Source organism: Argopecten irradians, chromosome 3, assembly GCF_041381155.1.
Source record: "Argopecten irradians isolate NY chromosome 3, Ai_NY, whole genome shotgun sequence".
In the NCBI taxonomy this organism is placed as follows: Eukaryota; Metazoa; Mollusca; class Bivalvia; order Pectinida; family Pectinidae; genus Argopecten; species Argopecten irradians.
In genome coordinates, this window is record NC_091136.1 from 35,337,669 (window position 1) to 35,361,591 (window position 23,923).

Sequence of the window (23,923 nt, forward strand, 5' to 3'; positions counted from 1 at the left end):
GTCAACATGATCCAGATTGACTGTAGTGCTCGCAGAAGGAAAACGCGATGAACAGAAGTTTGCAGTTTATTTCTGTGCTAAGGTCATGCATTGCAGTCATTGCTCTCATGACATTTGGGAATGCACTACAATGTTTCGTTGATCCAAGTTTTTTGAAAAATAGGTTGTACACGAATTTCCATGATGGTAAGACACAAGCTATTCACCATAATTTATGGCATAAAACACAGTAGGCCTAGCATGTAGATAAAACAATGGTAAAGTGAAAGTAGAACATTTGACCTACATGCATTAGTGTAGTCTGTATATATGTAGAGCTTTGCGTATGTAGGTATTAAACTGTCTATCATAACCAACAGTTGAACATTTTGTTTATAAAACATGCACTTGTACAGCATATACCATATTGTACATATATAATATTTTTTTTTTAAAAATGTAAGACTCTTATTAAAAGTCTAAATAAGAGGCTAGCTTTGTAGCTTAAATAGCAGAATTAAAGTATTTAACTGTTTTTCCAGGCCTGGTGTCTAAGGTAGAGGTACTTAAGAGGAAACAAGGGACAATGATGGATCCACTCTTTATAATGAATGGCATAACATGCATTGCCATTATTATAAATTAACCTTCAATTATTAAAAGCAATGTTACAGAATCAAAGTCTACGATCTGTACATGGCTATACCCTAGAACGAATATATGTACCTGGCCTACTGTACCTTTCAAATACGACACCAGTATCTTTCTAAAATCATACCACCATTAACACAATAATTCCAAAATTTAAAACATGATTTGTTACAGATCATGGTCTTACTAGTCGAATTGTTGGCATCTGGACTTTAATTACTGCAGTACTACGCTTTACATGTGCAATAGACATCTATAACAAACCGTAAGTATTGCTCGTTGTAGTGGAGGCTGTTATATACTAGCTAATTTCATTAATGATTTTGCATTTGTATTTTTTGTTTCTTCAGTTTTTATAGATTATGAAAAGAAAATGATCCCATTTCAGTTACATATACAAGTCTTTGTGGGGAATCAAGTAAACTGACAAAGACTTCATGATCAGTGTTGTGATGTATTTGTAAAATACCACAATGTATAGAATCACCCGGAATCTTGGAATGTTTGTTCTACCAGCAAGCACCTATTTGATGTATGCATGGACATCAGCTATGACTTTTTTTTTTTTTTTTTTTTTTTTTACAGGATATTTGGATTGACAATTCTATCATCTTTTGCTGTGTTGGTTCACTATATAGCTGAAATATTTTACTACAGAACAACAGATCTAATGCCAGCAACATCAATACAGATATTTGTTTCAGGTAATTATATTTATATATATATATCTATATAAGTTTAGAATTGTGTCAACCATGCAGTAATACCGGTATTGATGTAGTTATAAAAAATGTGAGGTATCGGTCTAGATAAAAATATATACTCTCTTCTTCCTATTCCATCCTTGCATATAACAGAGTTATCTGCCCTTGGAGGTAGGTAAAAATATTGTGATGTCATCAGTTTTTAGCGATCTTTTTTTCCCTGTAAAATGTTATGTTAACTTCACAAAAATATATACATGGAATAATTCACAAGAGCAGATAACTACAATGTATGTAATATGCAAATGCAGAATATTGGACATATCTTCAAGTAGTACTGTAAGCCTAAAACAATCTATTTGATTTTCATATTATACCCTAAACATTGATTGTAGCTATTAACCTTTAGTATCACTGTGATTATTTCTTGTTTACAGGAATTTTAATAGTGGGACTGTGTTGTTGCTACCCATTCCTGGATAGGTCCAAACTGATTCAGACCATTGAAGATATACAGGACACCAACAAAACTTTATTAGCAAAACATAGAAAACATAAAACTAGCTGATGTTCATTTCACATCCAATGTATATAGAATAGCTTAAATAATTTATATTGTTTTATTTAACTCCTTACACGTCTAGGGAAGGAAGGTTTTGGAGTACAAAAGAGGAAAAGATTGTAATTAAGTCTTGGACATGTGCAATATTTATAACTTTTATTAGAATCTTGACACATTAACTCGTACTACTTGTTTTGTATATTGAAAATTTACAATTGAATTAATATGTTCTGATAAACTGAAAAAACATAAAAGTTTTCATAGTATATGCTATCTTATTCAGTTTTATATATTGCAAACTTTCAACGGTTGAAAATTTTGAACAAATTCAGATCCTCTAAACAAGAGATCCCATAAGGATCTTTGCACACATAATAGAAAGATCTATGTCAGTTAAGGGAAAGATGGATCATCTGTGCATTTCCTATCAGTCACTCTTCCTTTGAAATATTTGTTACATATATGGACACTTCACATAGTCTGCATAACAGCAACACAGTTCATTATGGCCTCTGTCCACCATGTTGTGTTTGAAATTGTTCCAAAACCGTTAAAGACCAAGCAGACCTTGCATTTAATGTGAGGAAGATATCTTCAATCAAGGACGTATATGAGACTCACTTATATCCTTGCTTCAATACTTCATGAGAAAGGGTAAAAAATACAAGATGGATGATTTTCAACCATGTTGTTTCCTTATCTTTAACAAAATGCATTGGGATCAAGAGGAACTTAGTAAACCTACTTATTTATATGTGATTAAATTAAAATAAGAATTCGCGGAAATTAATTACCGCGAAAATACAATGATCACAAATGAAGTGGAACAGTATCGCTCAATCGCCAGTGAAGTCACTGTGAAAAGGTGATTAGGCATGAAAACGCGAAATTAAATGGTCTCGAAAATAAGTTGGCCTACAGTATTTAATCTACAAAATATCAGCTTTTCCCACTTTGCTATTAGTTTGAAGGCATACGTTTACTGGTTACCATGGTGCTACACGACATGTGAACCAAAACAGTAGCAAAATTTGTATATATATATATTGGTATATGAAATTATCGTTACCGTGGTTATCCAGTGTACCCAACGTCTGTTTCTTCTTCTAGTTTAAGCTGTTTTTAAAGTTCTAAATTTCGAGAATTTAGGTTTGAAACAGGCTGATAACAAGGTTATGACGTATGATGGGATCAATGTTCTCCCGGCTGGTGATAACTTTGATTGCAATCATCTTTTTCCTGTGTTATTACTTGCCTTTCTGTAACTTGTTACATGTTCAATTCAGTGGCAAACACAAAGTCCATATACCCTCAGTTGGGTCGGCACCATACTGGAATACTTCAAGTCACTAAATACGCTTGAACAATATTCTGTATTAATTTTGCTTTTTCTCTACCACTAGCACAGATTCTAAGTTTCTTTAAAGGGACAATTCAGTCTAAGAGAACATAAAAATTTTTACATATATCAGAAAAAATCCAGTTTTAATGGAAATTAGATCAGTCGGTTCTACTGTGATATGCCAGAAAAGCCCATGGTGGTAAAATGCGTGTGAAATGTTCAAACACGCTCGCTGTCATCTTGTATGCCGATCCCTGTCCCTTGCTCGTAGAGTAATGCTACTTTTGTCCAGAATTGCTCAAATCGGTGTGACAGTAGTGTGTTTACCGTATTAGATGAATTGTCTTGCCTAAAAAAATCATTTTATCACCTCCACAGTGGTTATGTAGTTCATTCGTTTAACGTGCGTGACTTTGGCTCGGATATGGGTACAGCGTACATATTGTACCTGCTTAATCGTATTGATCAACGATTTGTGATTATAACGGTATCAATTATAATACTTAACAAAGACGTGGAATTTGTCAATATTTTGTGTTATATGTTTCATAAGAAATATAGAACAATACATTTATGCCATATTTTGCTTCTTGGTTATGTAAAAGAATTAGTCCGAGTGAATTGTCCCTTTAAGCAATTTGCCATGTAAAAAAACCAATGTAGAAATTTATATTTTATCAAAGTTTTAATTACTATAAAAGAAATATCCACTATTCAAATAAAAACAAAGTATGGAAGTGATATTTTGTGCATTTTGTTCCGGTTTATACCTTTTTAATGGTGTGCCAAAACTACATGAACATACCTGTATTATTTGTATTTTATACGAATGTGTAAACTAAACAAGAAATATTATAGGTTGATGTGTTGACATCCTAATTCGTCCACTGTAAAACAAATTCTAATTGTACTAAAATTAATATGTACCTAAATTTTGAGTAAGGTACAAACAGAACTGATCTCAGTGAACTGTTGGTTGTACACCATAGCGAGTCAAAAAACGTTAATGCTGTAATGTACATTCTGCCTACCTTGTTTGCTATCCGATCAAGCCAGTGTTCTGTTTTAATGTCATTCGAGTGGACACGCTTAATGCAATGTACTTATGCTGCCACCCCTTCAATCGACGTATAGGTGAAATGTTAAAACCAATGGTTAAGTAACATTCCACACTAAACCTTCTTCGCAATAAATCGTCGGAATCTATCAAAGGTTAGTAATATATCTTGAACAAATTCCAAACATACTTTAATTTGTTCATGAACTATGTGTTATGATATAATGCATGTACGTCTGAAACGTATTAGCACGATGCAAGCACTTGTATGTTGGCAAGGTTTTTAGGTCACCTGAGACAAAGTCTCAAGTGACCTATTCTAATCGCCTTTTGTCCGTCGTCGTCCGTCGTGCGTCGTCCGTCGTCCGTCGTATATCCGTAAACAATTTACATTTTCGACTTCTCCAAAACTGCTGAAGCAATTTCAATGAAATTTTGCGCAAACCTTCTAAGGCATAAAGCCAATCAAAATTGTGAATTATATGGTCCCCACCCCCAGGGGGCTGTGGGAGGGGCCAAAATGGGTAAAATTGAGTAAAATTTCAAAAATCTTCTTCTCTACTCACAGATGTGGTAGAATCAAATACCCTTCATAGATAGAAAGGTCTTAAGGTCCTTTACAAAAATTGTGAATTATATGACCCTGGGGTTTCCTAGTTTCCTCCTGGGGAGGGGGTTAAGTTTACTATACTTTATATTGAGAAAACACATTTTTGCGCATTATTTGGTCATTTGTAATAGGAAATGAGTCAAATGTTGTCAGAATTATCAGTATGAGATGGCCATTTAATCCTATTAACAAATTTTCTATAACTGACCCCCAGGGGCCTTAGAGGCAGGGTCAAAAGGGGTCAAATAGGCTAAAACTTCAAAAATCTTCTTCTGAAATTCTGGATATGGTAGAATCAAATACTTTTCATAAATAGAAAGGTCTTAAGGTCCTTTACAAAAATTGTGAATTATATGACCCTGGGGTCTCACGTTTCCCCCTGGGGAGGGGGTCAAGTTTACTATAGTTTATATAGGGAAAAACACTTTTATGAGCATTTTTTGCTCAATTTTCATTGGAAACGAGTCAAACTTGGTTAGAATTATTAGCCTGAGATAGCATTTTAATATCATATCCACATTGGTTCTGGCCGACCCCCTGGGGGCAGAGGGGCGGGGCTAAAAAAGGGTCAAATAGGCTAGAACTTCAAAAATCTTCTGAAATTCTGGAAATGGTAGAAACAAATACTTTTCATAAATAGAAAGGTCTTAAGGTCCTTTACAAAAATTGTGAATTATATGACCCTGGGGTCTCCTGTTTCCCCTTGGGGAGGGGGTCAAGTTTACTATAGTTTATATAGGGAAAACACATTTATGAGCATTTTTTGCTCAATTTTCATTGGAAACGAGTCAAACTTAGTTAGAATTATTAGCCTGAGATAGCATTTTAATATCATATCCACATTGGTCCAGGCCGAACCCCTGGGGGCAGAGGGGCGGGGCCAAAAAAGGTCAAATAGGCTAAAACTTCAAAAATATTCTTTTAAAATTCTGGAAATGGTATAATCAAATACACTTTATAGATATGAAAAGGTCTTAAAGTTTGTTTATAAAAATTGTAAATTATATGACCCTGGGGTCTCCTGTTTCCCCTTGGGGAGGGGGTCAAGTTTACTATAGTTTATATAGGATAAATACATTAATGAGCATTTTTTGCTCAATTTTCATAGGAAATGAGTCAAACTTGGTTAGAATTATTAGCTGAGATAGCATTTTAATATCATATCCACATTGGTCCTGGCCGGCCCCTGGGGGCAGGGGGGGGAGGGGGCTAAAAAAGGGTCAAATAGGCTAAAACTTCAAAAATCTTCTAAAATTCTGGATATAGTAGAATCAAATAATTATAGATGGAAAGGTCTTCTGTGAATTATATGATCTTGGGGTCTCACGTTACCCCCTGGGGAGGGGTCAAGTTTACTTTAGTTTATATAGGAAAAACATATTTGTGAACATTATTTGCCCAATTTTCGTAGGAAATTAGTCAAACTTGATTAGAATCATTAGCCGAAGATATAGCATTTTAACATCCATATCCGTCCTCGATGACCCCCTGGGGGACCAGAGGGGCAGGACCAAACAGGGTCAAATTGATTAAAATTTCAAAAATACCTCTAAGTTCACAGGTTTGATGGAAGCAAATACTCTTCATAGTCTAAAAAGATCAAATTTATAAATCACTGACCAACTTCAAGGCCCAGCATATAGTGTTTATATGTCTTTAATTTGTTTCATTAGTTGTTTCATTATGTATTCTAACTCAGGTGACCGTTAAGGCCCATGGGCCTCTTGTTTTTTTTATAAATCAATTTCAATGTTTTGACACGGGGTCACATTGATACGTTGAAAAGAACGCCCGACCTTTATGTCTACCAGCGAGTAACAGTTGGATATCTACTTTTAAAACTATTCCGGACTGGCGTACCATATCGGTTATATCTACCTTTTATATTGATTAATACATATTATATTCGGCCTATTTATACAATATCACAATATTAGTTAACCTTTTTGTGAAGGAAAATTCAGAGACGTAGGCCTAGATCGACTTTAGACCTGAATGTTATTAAGAATTAATGAAGACAAGTGTTAATGCTGAAAAAACCCCACTAAGAAACTTAAAGTTAGACCGGTTTTGAACAACATATTATGCCGACAAGTTAATACACATGTGACCACCCACATATCTATGTATAGCACTAACCTAGAGTTATCATGTACTACTCGGTATATTTTGATTTTGAAAATAATCACCATTTAAATGGGCCACGAAGAGTAGGTACAGATAGTACCTTTTTTCATTAGATTGGCATACAAAGCAGAGTCACAAAGTTTTAGTTGGGTGATAATACGCAGAACCAAATATATACTTTCAGTTGAATGCATATTAAAATGTGTCTGTTTCCTATTCTTTTAATCAATAGCACAATTTGCTGTAATATACGTATGTGAGTCTACATCTAGTACACACATTTAAATCAAGCTGAATGTTTAGCTAAGAGCCAAAATCATATGATATATCAATTATATATATATTTCGCCTTTTCAGAAAAAGTTAAGTACAGACATATATTTAAGGAGAGAGAGAATCATTTAGTAATACTGCAAAATAACGTTTTCAGGCCACAGATATGCAGAAGTGTAGTACTACACACCAAGAAAGACGGAGTGACGGATGAAAGAAGAAGCTAATACAACAGTGGTACAGAGCTACAATATAATGGATCTCCAGAATATTTTGACATTGGACCTGGTTAGCTTCGAGACATTGACTGCTGTCAACTTCATTTTGGCCGCCATCAGTGTGTGTCTTCTCATTTTCTTTAAAAGAAAATTATACCGAAATCGTGATAAGTGGTCCTTTGGTCAGCCGACTCCCCGAACGTCTGATACAGATGATTTCCCAATTAACGAGGAAGGGGCATCGATATTCTCCAGGATAACATTCTCGTGGGTACATTCTATTTTGACTAAAAGAAGTAAATCGGCAAATCTCTCGATTGATGACATGTTTCATATGCCATATAATATTGACGTCAAGAGGGTGCAGGTCGCCTTTTCTAGATTACTCCGACCAAATGATGACCTTACAACAAAGACAAAACAAGCAATACCGTCCTTGCTTCAGATCTTAGTCAAAGCCTACGGACGCGAACTCTTCCTTTTTGGCGGTAGCCTGGAGTTGCTTTCCGCTCTGATTAGTCTGGTGTGTCGAATATATATTGGTTTCTTGGTTTCATTTTTCGAAAATGGAACTGAACCTACACACGTTGGGTATCGCTATGTGCTTATTTTGTTCCTTTCGACTTTCGGAAAAACTTTGGTGAACAGTAAATTTCGCTTAAGTAAATGGCATATACTATCAAACGTTAGAGCATCTATTATGACATCAATATATAAGAAAGTATTACTTTTAAATAGTGCGTCTTTATCTAAATTCAACGTTGGTGAAATTCCTCGGGCCAGATACTGATAGATTGATGGGTGTTTGTAATAGTCTTCATACCTTATGGAGTTTCCCGTTACAAGTCACGATATTTACGTATGTATTATATCGACTGTTGGGAAAAGCATCCTTGTCCGGATTAGTTCTTGCTTTAGTACTTGTGCCTATCAACAAGATCATATCGACAGAGAAGATAGCTCTTAGAAAGTCACTGATGAGAAAGAAAGATGCAAAAATGAAGGTTAGTGTATTTCAGTACTGTTGTTTAGCATGTATTTGAACAATTCTCGAGAAGAAATTTCATCTAATTAATTAAGAGGGATATACGTATTCGTCACTGTCTTTATGTGTCTATATATTTAATGCATTTCCACATTTATTCATTTAAAGCCACACTATACGTGACTATCGACAAAAAGTCAAGTTAGATTCCAACCCGATATTGTTAGTATTTGTAGATGTAGTTGAAATTAAGTTATTTCAAAGAATATTTAAAATGATTTCTTAATAACTTTGGTACAGCAGTTGTTGAAAGTCGATACTTGTAATCATGCCTTCATTTTAAACTGGTCGCCATAGAAGTTACGATTATTGCCGAACGGAAGTCGGAAAGTTCATGACCCGTTCTCGGAAGAGTTCGGACAGATGTTACGTAGTTACGACAGTCACATGACGTTCTCGGCAACGACGTTACAATGTCGGCTTACTTCGGCTTGTTTGACTAAGTGGGACCCACCTAGCGATGTTCAATATTTATTTGATTATTGTCAAAAGTTTCCGAATCATTATCACTCATCTTGACTTCGATTTAGTCCTATCTCTGCATGATTTATAACAGGATTTATTTTTCACCATTCTTCTAAATCATGAAAAAAGTAAGACAGATACGGATAATGGGGCTTTAATCGTTCTGACTTTCATTTCTAAGTTATCGTTATGAAATTTTTCACCGGGATAATGAATATTCTTTTGGTTTCTTTGACAACATTTTAACAAATTCAGTTTCTTTGATTCCAAGAAATTATTACTTTTTATTTGGTAGGGAGATAGCGGCTGAAGTGTTCACGTGAGTGATTAGACACCAATTTCACGAAAATGGAACAATGGCCAAATATGAAAATGATGTCATAGAAAATGGTAGTTATTGATAATTTAATTTTCTTTCTGAATAAAACAGCAGTGACGAATACTTATGTCCCTTGACTGTGGACAAGAAAGTAAGTATCAGCTCAAAATTTGCATGGTATATATTTATTTAGAACTTAATTAAGTATCATCCTTTTGTATGTTACATATATATTGATATATCCCATGAAACGAACTAAGAATCCCGGAATCTTACAGTTAATGAACGAGATACTGTGTGGAATAAAGATCATCAAGCTTTACGCCTGAAAGGAACACTTTAGGAAGATGATTGAGGAACTACGTGAAGCTGAGTTACAGATCATCAAACGAAGGAAAATTCTTGAAGGTATCGCCGGATATGTATGGACGCTGGCCCCTATCTGTATGACTGTCCTGACATTCAGCGCCTACTGTATGATGGGGGAACACTTTAACCGCAGCTTAAGTAAACTAAAATTTTACGGATCGATGATCATTTTTTTAGACTGAGGGTTTTACTCTGTCTGTTAGCACTACCGTGAGCTATATAGACTTTATTGTCAATGTAAAGAAAACTTATTTGAATGATTAAGTTTTTACATCGATTGAATTTTCGACAGCTCACTGATTCGGTTATGAATGATCTATTTCTATAAATAATATTTATAGTACCCCACTACATACAGACTCGATTAACCTACCAAAGTTAATTTGAGTCATGTTCAAAATATATTTTGTATTAAGTATTGAATTTATTTATATAAAGGTTATGGGGATAAAAACCTATATACGCTTGCATTTACTTTTTAATTACTTCTCTGCCATTACAGTACTTTTCAAAAATGCTGTTATATTACAGATGCTGGGCACTCTGGCATTGCTTCAAAGACTCCTCAAAACACTCACGCAAATCCCTAGTATACTCAATGACATGATAGAAGGTGCTATTTCCCTCGGTAGGATTGAAAAATTTATGGCATTGGAAGACATTGACTACAAGCGATATTATGATACAGTACCAGGTAAATTTCTCTAGTATAGCATTGTATATTACAGTGTATTTGTATATTGGATCTGTAGTCATGGGTGTGATTTTCAAATATGTTGTTTGATATTGGTTTGATATCAAATGATTATAGAAACCAAGAAAGACAGGAATGTAGTGTCCGTAAACAAAGGGAACTTTACGTGGAAAGACGAAGAATGGAAAAGCTCAGAATCCAGAAAAAAGTGATTTTATCAGCATATCAGTGGAGAAAACAAAAGCATCAGTCACTCTCTGTTTGCGTGATATTAATGTCGACGTTGAATGTGTGAGTAATCCTTAATTAAAAATTCTCCACCGCCGACGAATTGTATTTTTTTCTCTATCAAAAACATGAGTAGACGAGTTAGTATTTTTCTTCAGTCACAAAAGTTACTTACATTACACCGTTACTGTGCATGCACCAAAGAAAAATGAATTATTTCATATGCATTTCTGTGTTAGTTAGACACTTATAAACATGAGTATACATCAGTTACTGTACAAATGATAGGTATCATTTATGCTCTGTCGGATATGGAGCATTTGTAAATAACACCATAGATAAAACCCAAGAAATTTTCAATAAAGATATGGGTTGTTTTCTGCTGCAACATAACTAAAGGACATTTCTTTGTATGACAGGGTCAGTTCATAGGAGTGATTGGCAAAGTTGGTTCTGGAAAAAGATCCTTGCTGAACACCATGCTTGCAGAGATGTTTCGAAAAGAAGGGCAGATATACGTGTCTAATTTCCAAAACGGATTTGCTCTAGCGGATCAGGAACCTTGAATACAACATGCTACCGTGCGGGATAACATTATATTTGGTCGTCCATTTGAAGCCAAATAGTATGCAGACATTCTGGATGCGCCCTTCCCCCCCACCTCTCCTCCTTTTTCCCTTTTTCCCCCCCCCCCCCCCCCTCCCCCCCCCCCCCCCTCCCTTGGAAAAGATATCGAGGTTTGTATTATAGAATTTGTTTTTATAGTGCCACGAGTATCAAAGCGTACGTATGAACCATTGTCCACTAACTATTTCAGATGTTACCAGCTGGAGATAAAACAGAGGTTGGTGAGAACGGCGTTACCTTGAGCGGAGGTCAGAAATCACGCCTTGCCTTAGCAAGAGCATTATACCAGGTAAAGGAATATATAATGAGTATTTTCTAGGTAGTTGAAGCAAGTTAGAGCCAAATGTTTTTAGTCGAGACATCGTTTAGTACCAATTGGCGTCAAAATTTACACTGAATACTGTTTTCAGATTAAATTTCAACCTGGTCTCATTGAGGAAAACGTTATCCTTAAAATCATATATTCTTTCTTCAGGATAAGGATTTGTATCTCCTTGACGACCCTTAAAATGCACAGAGCGAAGATCACTGGAAAGAGAATATATCGATGTGAATCAAAATGATAAAAGTGGCAATGATGGAGGACTCGGAAATGAAAATAGGGTTGTTGGAGATGTGAAGTTAGAAGTATACAAAGCCTACTTTGCAGCTCTAGGAAAATGGTTTTCTTTGGCAATTGTTGTCTCTATTGTCTTCATGCAAGGTAAGCTAATATCTTCCCATCAGTATATCAGGACATGGACTTTCACAATATAAATTCGTCTTATTAAAGTTTTTTGTTTTGTTTTCTGCTATATTTGAAACCTTAAACGTTTGCACAGATTATCCAAGGCGTTGCAAATTGTTTCAGCTGCAATGGTGGCCAAGGACTGGTAGCTGACTCACTGGGTGTCCAATGCTAATAATGACGCCGTTCAAGCGTCTGTCCCAGGTTATCAATGTTTCTACCACAACCTGTCCACACCAAATAGGTAAGTAAAGAAAACCGTTAAAAAAACCTTTCTAAAATCTTGATAGCATGTCTTGATTGTGATGAAACACTTAGTTAGATTCTACTTTATTAACTTTTGCTACATTGTGTTACAGCCTCCATGGACGTTATGACACTATACCGAATGAGACATTTGGACATTCCAGTCTTCTTTACTACATGGTAGTAAACACGTGTCTCTCCGCTGTCTATTCTCTCTTTTCCCTAGCCAAGGATACTTTGTTTGCCTACACTGGGATGACTGTAGCTAGGACTACGTACAGTAACCTACTTAATTCTATGCTGAAGGTAACTGATTAATAAAACATATTTAGCTATTTAGTTATCAATATTTATACAGTTTGTATTATTTCTAAATAGTATCGTGTTTATAGGAGCGCTTTTTGTTGAAAAAAACAGCTTTTTGATATTTTACTTTTATCTGTAGGCACCGATGACGTTACTCCCGTGGGTCGTATTCTCGGCCGATTCTCATCAGACATGGCGATCATCGACGACTACATTAGCCATACAGTTATGACAGTTCTTGAATTATTGTTCATAGTTATAAGGACAGTAACCATGGCCTGTTATGTAATGCCATGGTTCCTTGCCGTCGTCATACCTACAGCGGCCTTCTACAATCAGTTACAGGTAGGCTTGTCTTTGTTGACTTTTCATTTTATATCGGTTATTTTTCATTTTATTTTTTACAAGCCAAGGATACTTTGTTTGCCTACACTGGGATGACTGTAGCTAGGACTACGTACAGTAACCTACTTAATTCTATGCTGAAGGTAACTGATTAATAAAACATATTTAGCTATTTAGTTATCAATATTTATACAGTTTCTATTATTTCTATACAATCTTAATTAATCTAAAGTCATTTTTGAAGCGAATACTACCAGATAGATAGAACATACAAATTTTTTGGCCAAAATTCATTTATTTCATATTACATGTTCCTAGTTTTTCACGAATATTCTTGAAGGTAACTAATTTAATACATTCACAGAAGAGATATCGCCATACATCTCGGGAAGTCAGACGTGTTGCAAGTCTTTACCGCACACCGATCTTCTCCCACTTCTCGGAGTCGATTTCTGGATCTGTGACCATTCGAGCATTCCGTGAATCAGGGAGGTAAGCGTTATTAGCCGTCACTATTACTATAGGATACGATGTTATACATAAAAAAAACCTTTGTTTTACATCAGGGCACAGCAGTTGAACAGATGATTAGGCTACGATTACAATTTAACGACAATTTCCCGATACAATATAAAATACTGCAAGACAAATGACAAAATATAATATATAATTCTGAAGTATTCCATTCTTCTTTTCATTATATAGGAAATGGGAAATGAAAATTTCAGTAATCACGTGATTAAGTTAATCACTGAACTATTTTACAAGTCTCAGATAACAGACGTATTTAAATAGAAATAAGCAAATATTTGTGTCGTATAATAAAAAACAAATAAAAGAAATATGTTAAATATGTCCATATGTGAATATGTTACGTTAGCGGCTCATGAATATGTATACACCTATTTATATGATGGGTAACTTCTGCGTGATTTTGTAATTTTCTTCAATATGTATCCTCATCCGAATCCCTTAGCTATTCTTTAAAAATATCATGCGTGATGTATAGACTTTACGGGGGTTTCGAGATCCCAAAACGACGTGGGTAAAGTACAATTTACCGTCGATTAGTCCCACCTTCCGGTGATTATGACATCACAAAAATCACTCAAATGTCGACGTCATAATTACCGGAAGGTGGGACTAATCGACGGTAAATTGCACTTTACCCACGTCGTTTTGGGATCTCGAAACCCCCGTAATTGCCTTAAGAGTTAAAGACATCTGACTTTGTATATCACGATTTTATTTGCAATAAATGTTTGAAGGATATATATATCTTCGGTTATGCTTATGTTCAAAGTTGGTTCACATAATAGATAGGATATAACTATAGTTTTATTTCCTATATCGCATTTCACAGTAACATTACTATATGTTGAATCTACACGAGTTTCATTTTGAATATTTATCTCAACAGTTCAAAACCTTCAGTAACCTATTCTAACTGCAAGCATTGTTTGCATCACGCGATTCGTTGTCAAGCTGAAGTTTCAACATAATAAAAAAATAAAACAAAATTTTAATTATTCTGTTTAACTTTTTGTCTCTTCGTAGAGGAAATGTACATCAACAAATGATAATAAACCAACACATTTGAAGTCGATAACACTAGGTGGAGGTATTGTAAAGATTTAATTACTACAAAATGTTTAACGAGACAATATTTACGTCTTTATTAGAACGTAACCTTACCATCAAGGATCAGTTAATGTTCCTTAACGATGTCACCTCTGCTTGGTGAAGTGAAAATTGATCAGTTTATGAATGAGATGGTATATATATATAATACAGGAATATAGGACAGAAGTGTAAGGTACCACGTGATTACGGTTTGTGGTAAACCATTGTTACAGCTGATGGTGAAATAGTATGTAACCTGATAACCAGTCGTTATCAATTTGACACTTACTTAACAACGAAAGATTCAGGCTTTAAGGTTTCACGTAATAAGGAATTACGTATACGTATTAATGAAACGTATCTCTCTTTTACTGAAAAATCCACCATTGTCAAAATGACGACGTTCCTTGTAAATGAAGAAAGATTTCAAATTAAAAAATAACCGAAACTGTCTTTTAATTTAATAATTTGTGATACGAAATTTGCCAGAAGCATGTCATGCATTACGTGGTTTATATAAGATATAAGCGTATCGATTTGCAGAAAATTGTTTATGAGGGAGGAGAGATTTTGCAGACAATTTATACTTACCTAAAATGTTAGTTTAACTGTCCTACTAACAGCATTAGTCATATTGATGGGGGGGGGGGGAGTAAGATATCTTTATCACTCGGCCTCCGCGACTCCAAATAAAAAAGTACATCAGATTGAGGATGTATTGAGCATGATGATGTTTATATCGAACTTTTTTCAATATATAGAGCAGTGGTTTCACTCAGGCGGTTTTAACAGTGTAATATTAATTGAATATTTGTTTAAGGATTAAAGTATTTCTGGTGGTTTTATCGAGGGATAAAGTTGCGTAGGATGCTAATATTTAAAATGGACCGCAATATATACTGTTCTGTTACAAGCGTCACTGTTTACTGTTTCTAGGAATATTAGCATAGAGTCGAATCGTTGTTGCAATATGCAACTCAAAGACATGTCGTCCTGCAAAGCTTTACATTGTACAATATTGTATCTGATATAAACGGGAACATTGAACAAAGATATTTATTTGTCCAACACTATCATGATACATGTTCCTCAATAGCAAGATCGGTATTGAAACATAAGCAGTTTCTGAAAAGGACCATAATTATACAGAATGTATATTCATCTGCGCGGTTTTACATTGCGCCTGACATACGTAATCTATGAGAAAATAAAGTTGAGTAACCTTTGGTTGAAATCAAGGGCATTTATACTTTCAATTTACAACTATCTGTAAAAACTATCCTTTTTTCAAATATGAATGTCCATAATTGCAATCTTAACATGGAAATAGAGACTTCTTTAATTAGAGATAAAGTTTGGTTCTTTTTACACATCTATGACCAATCAAAATCTAAACGATTTTTACTTGTCCGGGCCATTTGGACATTTTTATCTTTACCGATGGGAACTTTGATAGTTCTCGACACGCATCTATATTCTACCTTCGTAATAGATTTTTAATTTGAATTTACAATATTTTAGTTTCTTTTCGTTCTTTTACACGGGTCAATGACTTGAAGAATCATAAAAAGTCAGTTTTGAGATAGCAATATTTAAACTACTTATATATTAAACTGTTATACATATTATGCTGGCTAGCTTACTTGATTCATATAATTACTCTATCTAAGCATGTAAAATACTATGTTTTAAACCACAGCAATGAAGAATCAAAACCAATATTTTAAAAGTAACTTTTTATTGTAAAAACACAAAGCACCAATTTTAAAACAAGATCGTTTCTAGCACACTTCACTCCTTTCAGATATTCTTGTTCATTGATTCTCTTATGATTGCCTATCACTTATATATACAATGACTAATTTTCACTCATGAACAACTATACATGTGACGTTCATTATTTTGTAGGAACTCAAAATAAAGCTCACTCAAAATATAGATTAACATTTGTATAAAACAGATAAAAGTATTACCAAATGCTACAAATTTTTATGTCATGTCAATTCATTCTACCCGTCTTATAACAATAGAAATATATTACAAAACAATAGCATGACTAAATGAAGTAAATTCAATTATCCATGTAATGTCTTGTTTATATTGCCTAATAAAGGATTATAAAGGTATTAACTTTTTGAAATATTTAAATTTGAAACTTCAGTAATATGTTAACACTATAGTGTGAACTAAATGAGAAATACATTATTCATACAATATATAGAAATAAATTTAAAAAGACAAAAAATATCTTAAAAGTAACATCATATAAACTGCAATTTGTGATACATGGGGATATTCCAAACTATTTACTAATATTTTGTCATCATTTTCAGAATATAGAACAATGAGCACATTGAACAGAAGAAAGTATATGGGTTAATAGAGATTCCTAAGTAAGATTGCGAGATTACCTTAGTGTTTTTTCTCTCAACCAAAACGGAAACATATTGCACGTATCTGAATGTTATAATAAACTATAATTCTTGAAAACATTTATATGCCACATCCATTCTTCTTCTCTGGTTGTTTACCGTGTACTAATTGGTAGAATTGAGATTGAGAGTTTTTGAGAAGATTTTCGGGAGAGTCCAGTTCGGCCACCTGACCCTGGTCCATCACCAACACTCTGTCACTGTCCATTATGGTGTTGATACGATGGGCAATGGTCAACACCGTACTGTTGACAAACTCCTGACGAATTGTTTCCTGTATCAATTTGTCTGTCTCCAGATCTACACTGGCCGTAGCTTCGTCGATACACAACACCTTTGCTTTAGTAAGAAGAGCCCTAGCCAGACACATGAGTTGTTTCTGGCCGACCGAAAACTGTCGCCCCTTCTCTCCTACTTCTCCCTGGAGTCCACCCAATCTATCGACGGGTACACGGAGATGACATCTGTCCAGAATACCCCAAAGTTCTTCGTCACTGTAGGAGGAGGTAGGGTCCAAATTCTCCCTGACGGTACCACTGAAGATGAATGGATCCTGGGGAATCACTGCCAAATGTCTCCTGAAAAAAAAAAAATAAAGTTTAAAACTAACGGAAACGCCACAATAAATCTTTATGAATAAACATGCAATGCTCAAGTAGTTATAAATCACGATCATGCATTAAGATATTGATATATGCTATCTCACTATTTTCACTGCTTTGCAATCATAAACAGAATATGGTTTTATTTTTATATTTGACAGTGACAGTTACCTGACATCCTTAAGGTCCTGTTGTTGTATGTTCACTCCGTCAATGGTAATGTCTCCAGAACTTATCTCTACAGTACGGAACAACGTCTGGAAGAGACTGGACTTCCCGGAACCAGTCCGCCCCACGATTCCCACCTTTTCTGCAGGCCTTGTACTGAACGTGAGACCTTTGAGGACATTAGGTAATCCATCTCGGTATTTCATGAAGACATCGGTATAGCTGATCACGCCTGCAGATAGCCAGGCGGGGGACGACTGTAACATAAAAATGATGAATTGTGAATTATTTTTGTGTAATAAAGTTAATAAATATGCTGATGGAACATATAATTTCATTTTTTCTCTTTGTATGTTTATTTCCTAAATCCAAAATACATACCTGTTGACCTTCCCATTTCTCGCTGGGGGTTTCCTCTACATACTGCTGGACCCTCTCAACACTGACCATCTGTTTCTCTGTTTCCGTCACACAGTTGACCATTCCATTCAAAAGTCCAGACAGTGAGAGTATATAGGATATAGCAAGTCCGACAACTCCTGTAATATTAAGTACATCTAAATAAAAATGTCGTTAACGAGAAGTAATTATTTTGTTTTAATTTGTTATTTAAACGATTGAACATCAGAATATATAAAAAATACAAAAAGAAGAGTATAGAGATCCTTACCCGGATCAATGCCATACAAATTGTGTTGTATTACAGCCATTGTAGCAATTCCAGACACCATGACGATTCCAAACGTCTGCGTGCGGATCCAAAGCCACATTCCAATATTGTGTGATGTATAATTTGTTTTTAACCAGTTGTCAAGGTAATTTATGTGCTGGTCAGTGAATCTGTAACAAAAACGAGAATGAAATATCCAATAAATATTTCCAATGCTTTTAATGGTTAATGTAAAATAAAATATTTGAATTTTTTGTCGTTTATTGTTTCATTTTTTATGTAGTTATATAAACCTTACCTCTCGGATTCTCGAAAAGCTCTAATGGTGACCAATCCTGATACTGTCTCCGAAAATTGGGAAAAGATCGGTGAACGGTTTAGACTCGATATCCGTCGGACTTCACGAGATGTATGACGATATTTTTCCTGAAAAAGTTGAATATGACCAAACTTAATTATTCTGATATTCAATAAAGCTAAGCACTTTTACTTCAAAAGATTGGATTTTTTTTTAAATCTACACAAAGGAGAAAGAAAGAAGAACGAAAACTAAGATTTTGAATAGTTTGTAGATTAGAATATCACCAATGAAACTTATAAACAATGTTTATGTGAATGTTGTATTAAGCGAAATATGATATTACCGAAATAATCACATAAATCCATTTACCTGTAGTCTAAAGTAGATGGAACCAACGGGTATGATGATAGCAATGAACCAAGGCATTCCGTAACACACCATGACAAGAGTGCCAACAACTTCGCACAACTGACTAAGAACCACCATGACCATGTGACAGATTGAGTCGTCGATGGTTCCCATGTCTGATGAAAATCGGTTAAGGATTCGTCCAACGGGAGTGACGTCATAGAACGACATTGGCGCCTATAAAGAGATAATAAAAAATATTGTAAATTCAATAAAAGATAATTACTTGCCAAATAATTCGCTTCAAAAAATACAATATTTAAACCATGCTACGAGAAGCAGAAAAGAGTTTCATTATCTTAATAACTACATATGCCTTACCTTAAGCATGGTATTTAGTAGACTCCTGTGCATAGTCTTTGCTATATTCATTCCACTGTAGGCAAAGAGAATCTCCCTGGCCAGAGAGAAGAGAGAATAGACAGCGGAGAGACATGCGTAGACCACCATGTAGTAGACGAGACTGGATTGTCCTGAAGTCTGGGTTGAGTCGTAACGTTCGTTCAAACTGTAATTAAGATAAACATACAATGTAGTTTTATCATCATAGTAGTATAACAAATTTATAGTGATAAAAGGTGATAAAGGTTTTATTATTGTCATGTTTATTCTTTATTGTATCAGATTCTTACCTGGCCGGAGTTGACATGTTGTCATAGTAACATTGGTATCCAGAGGAAGAAGAATTGATACCATCAGTGTTAACACTAGACACCCAATGCGTCAGCCACCAATCTTTCGCTACCATCGACACTGAAATAGATATAGATTTTATAAAAATACAATATATCATAAAAATGTAATTGCAATACTTTTAAATGATGTTATCTTCAAGCAGCATATCAGAAATAATTGTAGCATTAATTGATGGATTAACGGGTTTTGTAAGGTACGTACTGTTATCTGCACAGTTTAAGCTTACCTCTCATAAAGACAATGGACAGAACCATGGTGATTGCAAGCCAGGTACTAATCGCTGCGAGGTACGCTTTGTACACTCCTAACTTCACCTCTCCTGTTGCCTTGGTTTCATCTCCTAGTTTACCATCACTGTCACTGCTGTCAATGTGCTCTACTTCAACGTTTTCCTTCTTCGATGATTTTCGCTCGGCGAATTTGATATCGGTAAGTACCTTAGATGGTGGACCTAAGGAAAGTATAAGATAAACATTAATCATTGTCGTTTAAGCTCCAAGGAAACAATGATAGTTAAAATTGAATGACGATATTCAGTCTACATAGGAAATGTTCACGGATCACATATGACTTACCCATTTTGGAGATGACTCCATCCTCCATGACGATGACAAGATCGGCTTCTCCAAGGAAACTCGTGTGGTGTGTGCATAAGATTCTTGTTTTATTTTTCAGCAATCCCATTATGCAGTTGTCATACATATGTTGTGCCACATGGGCGTCTACCGCTGCTAGAGGGTCGTCAAGGAGATACACATCCTTATCCTGGGAAAAAGGTAAACATAGGTGACCATTAGTAAATCAGTCATAACGATTCGAACAAATATTTGAAAATTTGGAGTTCGTTCCCACGAATATTCAAATGTATCTCCTACAAAAATGATCTAAGTTGTTACCTGGTATAGAGCCCTAGCTAAGGCTAATCTGGCCTTTTGACCTCCACTTAATGTCACGCCATTTTCACCAACTTCGGTTTTGTCGCCAGCTGGTAGCATCTGCAAAAATAAATAAGTAATGAGTAACTTAGTAACTCAGTTGATGAATCGTTTACATAGAGAACAAAATAAGACAATTATTTATAGTCAATGCAGTAGTAACTTAGTGTTTTACTAACCTCAATGTCTTTCTTGAGAGATGCAGCATCAAGAACATCGGCGTATTTCCTGGCGTTGAAAGGACTACCAAATGTGACGTTATCTCGTACTGTCGCTTGTTGTATCCAAGGTTCCTGATCCGCCAGAGCAAACCCATTCTTGAGATTAGACACGGATATTTCGCCATCTTTTCGAGACATCTCAGCAAGTATGGCGTTCAGCAAGGAGCTTTTCCCAGAACCAACTTTGCCAATCACCCCTATGAATTGCCCCTATCACACAAATAAACGACATGAGATCATTACATAAATAACATCGTATTCCACTTTGACCTTATTTAACTCAGACATATTTATTCTTTATAGTGTTTATGTAGATAATCACGGACTACTTACTTGTTTGATGTCGACAGTAATATCACGAAGACAAAGAGATCCTAAAGCAGTTACAGTATCCCCAGAATCTGTCGTCTTTTCCGTTTTCTCAACACTTTGTAACTTCTCGCCTTCCCAGGCAAACTTCCCTGTATTTACTGATATCACGTTTTTGTTTTCCATCTCTTCTGAAAAGTTGAAATATACCATAATTTCATTTCACACCTCAAAGGAACATTTTACCATATAACAATGAGCTTGATATCTATTGAAATTGTTTTCTATTATTCATATACTTCATACGTACAGATTTGAAACAAATATTTTACCTTCCATTTTTGCGTAGTAACTTTTGAGGTCAATATTGTTCAGTGCCACAAACTTCTCAATCCTTCCAAGGGAAATGACGGCTTCAGTTATGCCGTTAACCACCCATGGTAAATGATTGAGTGATCCTAGGAGCTTTAGAAACAGTGCTAGACTAGCAAACATCTGAAATAGATTAACATATTTATTAAGAGTAAGAGTTTAGATAAAAAAAGAAACATCAGCTGAGATTTCAAAAATTAAAACAATCAAGTACACATAATTTTCGGTTTTTATAAACATAGTCTCTCAGTATACAGAAGGCACAACTTTACGATTTTCGAAAATCTAATTTAACAAGTGTTTAAATTAATATGGTTTCATTGTACCTTAGCAGCGGTGAGGGTATTCCCCATCATAGAATAGGCGCTGAATGTTAGAACAGTCATAAAGATAGGGGTCAGAGTCCACAAATATCCAGTAATGGCTCCAAGAATCTTCCTCTGTTTGATGATCTTTAACTCAGCATCACGAAGTTTCTCTATCATCTTCTGGAAGTGATCCTCCCAGGTGTAAAGCTTGATTATCTTGATTCCACCGAGCACTTCATTCATCAACTGTAAGATAATAAGTTCATTATTGAACCAACAATAAGACTTCAAAGCAATACTTACAAAAAATAAAATATTCGATGATAAAAAAATATGTGAGAGCAAAAATCTTCTTACCTTCGTTCTTTTGTCTTTCTCGTCCATAAGCACTTTTCCAAGAGCTATCTGTTTCGTCGATACGATCTTGTTGATAGGGACGAGCACCAAAGCGACGGCGAGACCTCCAATCATAGCAACTCCAACCAGTTGATACAGGATATACATGCATATCACGGCTTCAAAAGGAAGACTCCACAGGGCGTGGAAGCAATGACAAAAGCCCATCATTCGATCAGTGTCAGTTCCAAGAAAATTCACAATCTCGCCAGTGCTGAATTTCGATAATGATACTGTGCTTACCTGTAAGGCTTTCTTATATATTGATGTCATTATTGAAATTCTCACCATGAAAAAGGTATGCATGCGTATAAAGTGAAACCTACTTTCAAAAAGAGCTTTACCAAAACTTGACAAGAACAATAGAAATGCATATCGATAGCCAATGTGTGATTCTTCATCACCGTTTTCGAAGAAGGCAATCAATAAACCCAGAGATATTGGGCCAGTGAAGTTGATCAGTTGTGCTATCAACTCTAGGATTCCACAATACAGAAAGAATTGTAGTCCGTAGGCTTTGAGTAACGCCTGAAGTAATGTAGTTTTTGTCTTGTTTGTGCCGAGTTCCTCTTCCTGTTGAAATCGTTTAGAAAAGTCTTCTTGTACTTTCTTTACATTCAAACTTTTTGGTAAATGAAACATGTCGTCAGACGAAAGACTGGCTGCTTTATTCCCCTTCTGCAGGAGCGGATGGACCCAATAATAAGTAATTTTTGATAACAATGATACCTCGTCCTCATTAACTGGGCAATCATCCGAATCATGTTGCCGTTGTTTCTTTTGAGCATCTTGTTTGCTTGTTGTTATTTTCCTTGATAAAAGAGCGACAACGATCAAAGTAATGATTGTCATCAGGATATTGACAGCGCTTGGCATTTCAAAGTCATATGTCTCCAATGTGGCTACCGTCTTTGGATCCAGGGAAATGTAGTCTGGTAATAGTGTGGAATTAACTTCTCCATTCCACGTGATGTTGTCATTTACGTTGTTTTCTTTTATACACAAGGGTCTCAATATCGTGTACTCCATATCTGTCATCTGAAAATAAAATTAGCCATTATCATAGATAATTTTTTTCTAATTAATGAACTGAAAACATTTTATCATTTATAGGCCGTGGAATAATGAGTTGATATGAACTTTAAAAGAATTATAAGAAAGTAAAACAAAACCCCAAACAGAACAATATATCACCATAAAGATGGTAAATATACAATAATGAACAAAACAAAAATCCATATTTTCTGTATTATTGCGTAAATATACAATTTTATTTTACACAATAACAACTAAGAATAATAGGAATTAACCATAGTTATAGTTCTAATGGAATTAAAATTAAACCACGCATGTGTTTAAGAAAATAACAATTTTCGGTACTAAATTTAACACCAAATTCCTTGTATTTATTTAATAAACTTACCGGCAATGTCTACAAATGAAGGTTTTCTCTGTCAACCTTATATTTCAGGATAAGGTCTATACAAGTTGTTTATGTGTCTAACTCTGCTGAGCAGAATGGTCAGACCTAAGATCAACCTTATATTATATACCATTTACTGATAGAAATTCCGGAATTTTTCGAACA

General features: G+C 35.0%; 2 protein-coding genes and 1 pseudogene across 2 annotated transcripts; 2 read left to right on the top strand and 1 right to left on the bottom strand.

Moving 5' to 3' along the window:
• The first annotated feature begins 26 nt into the window (after nucleotides 1-26).
• On the top strand, nucleotides 27-2,579 carry LOC138318376 (ergosterol biosynthetic protein 28 homolog). The gene is made up of 4 exons (XM_069260688.1): nucleotides 27-186; nucleotides 805-895; nucleotides 1,216-1,334; nucleotides 1,772-2,579. The coding sequence occupies exons 1-4, from the start codon at nucleotides 48-50 to the stop codon at nucleotides 1,900-1,902; spliced, it is 480 nt and encodes a 159-aa protein (XP_069116789.1). The 5' UTR covers nucleotides 27-47; the 3' UTR covers nucleotides 1,903-2,579.
• Nucleotides 2,580-4,954: 2,375 nt separating this feature from the next.
• On the top strand, nucleotides 4,955-17,382 carry LOC138318379 (ATP-binding cassette sub-family C member 10-like; annotated as a pseudogene).
• LOC138318377 (ATP-binding cassette sub-family C member 10-like) lies at nucleotides 16,221-23,892 on the bottom strand. Its single transcript, XM_069260689.1, has 17 exons — nucleotides 23,759-23,892; nucleotides 22,297-23,373; nucleotides 21,958-22,185; nucleotides 21,592-21,754; nucleotides 21,284-21,450; nucleotides 20,909-21,160; nucleotides 20,691-20,789; nucleotides 20,370-20,559; nucleotides 20,021-20,245; nucleotides 19,731-19,851; nucleotides 19,420-19,606; nucleotides 19,060-19,275; nucleotides 18,688-18,815; nucleotides 18,390-18,559; nucleotides 18,101-18,258; nucleotides 17,723-17,976; nucleotides 16,221-17,527 (listed from the first exon to the last, which is right to left on the bottom strand). Exons 2-17 carry the CDS (start codon nucleotides 23,371-23,373, stop codon nucleotides 17,011-17,013), a joined length of 4,152 nt encoding a protein of 1,383 aa, XP_069116790.1. The 5' UTR covers nucleotides 23,759-23,892; the 3' UTR covers nucleotides 16,221-17,010.
• Nucleotides 23,893-23,923: the final 31 nt, after the last annotated feature.

Excerpts from the sequence above, each read along its gene's own strand:
- LOC138318376 (XM_069260688.1), top strand. The coding sequence starts at position 48 with ATGAACAGAAGTTTGCAGTTTATTTCTGTGCTAAGGTCATGCATTGCA. Across the intron at positions 896-1,215 it reads ATAGACATCTATAACAAACC|GATATTTGGATTGACAATTC; the intron begins GTAAGTATTGCT and ends TTTTTTTTACAG. Across the intron at positions 1,335-1,771 it reads AATACAGATATTTGTTTCAG|GAATTTTAATAGTGGGACTG; the intron begins GTAATTATATTT and ends TCTTGTTTACAG.
- LOC138318377 (XM_069260689.1), bottom strand. The coding sequence starts at position 23,373 with ATGACAGATATGGAGTACACGATATTGAGACCCTTGTGTATAAAAGAA. Across the intron at positions 21,755-21,957 it reads ATACCCTCACCGCTGCTAAG|ATGTTTGCTAGTCTAGCACT; the intron begins GTACAATGAAAC and ends AATCTATTTCAG. Across the intron at positions 19,607-19,730 it reads AACATGTCAACTCCGGCCAG|TTTGAACGAACGTTACGACT; the intron begins GTAAGAATCTGA and ends TCTTAATTACAG.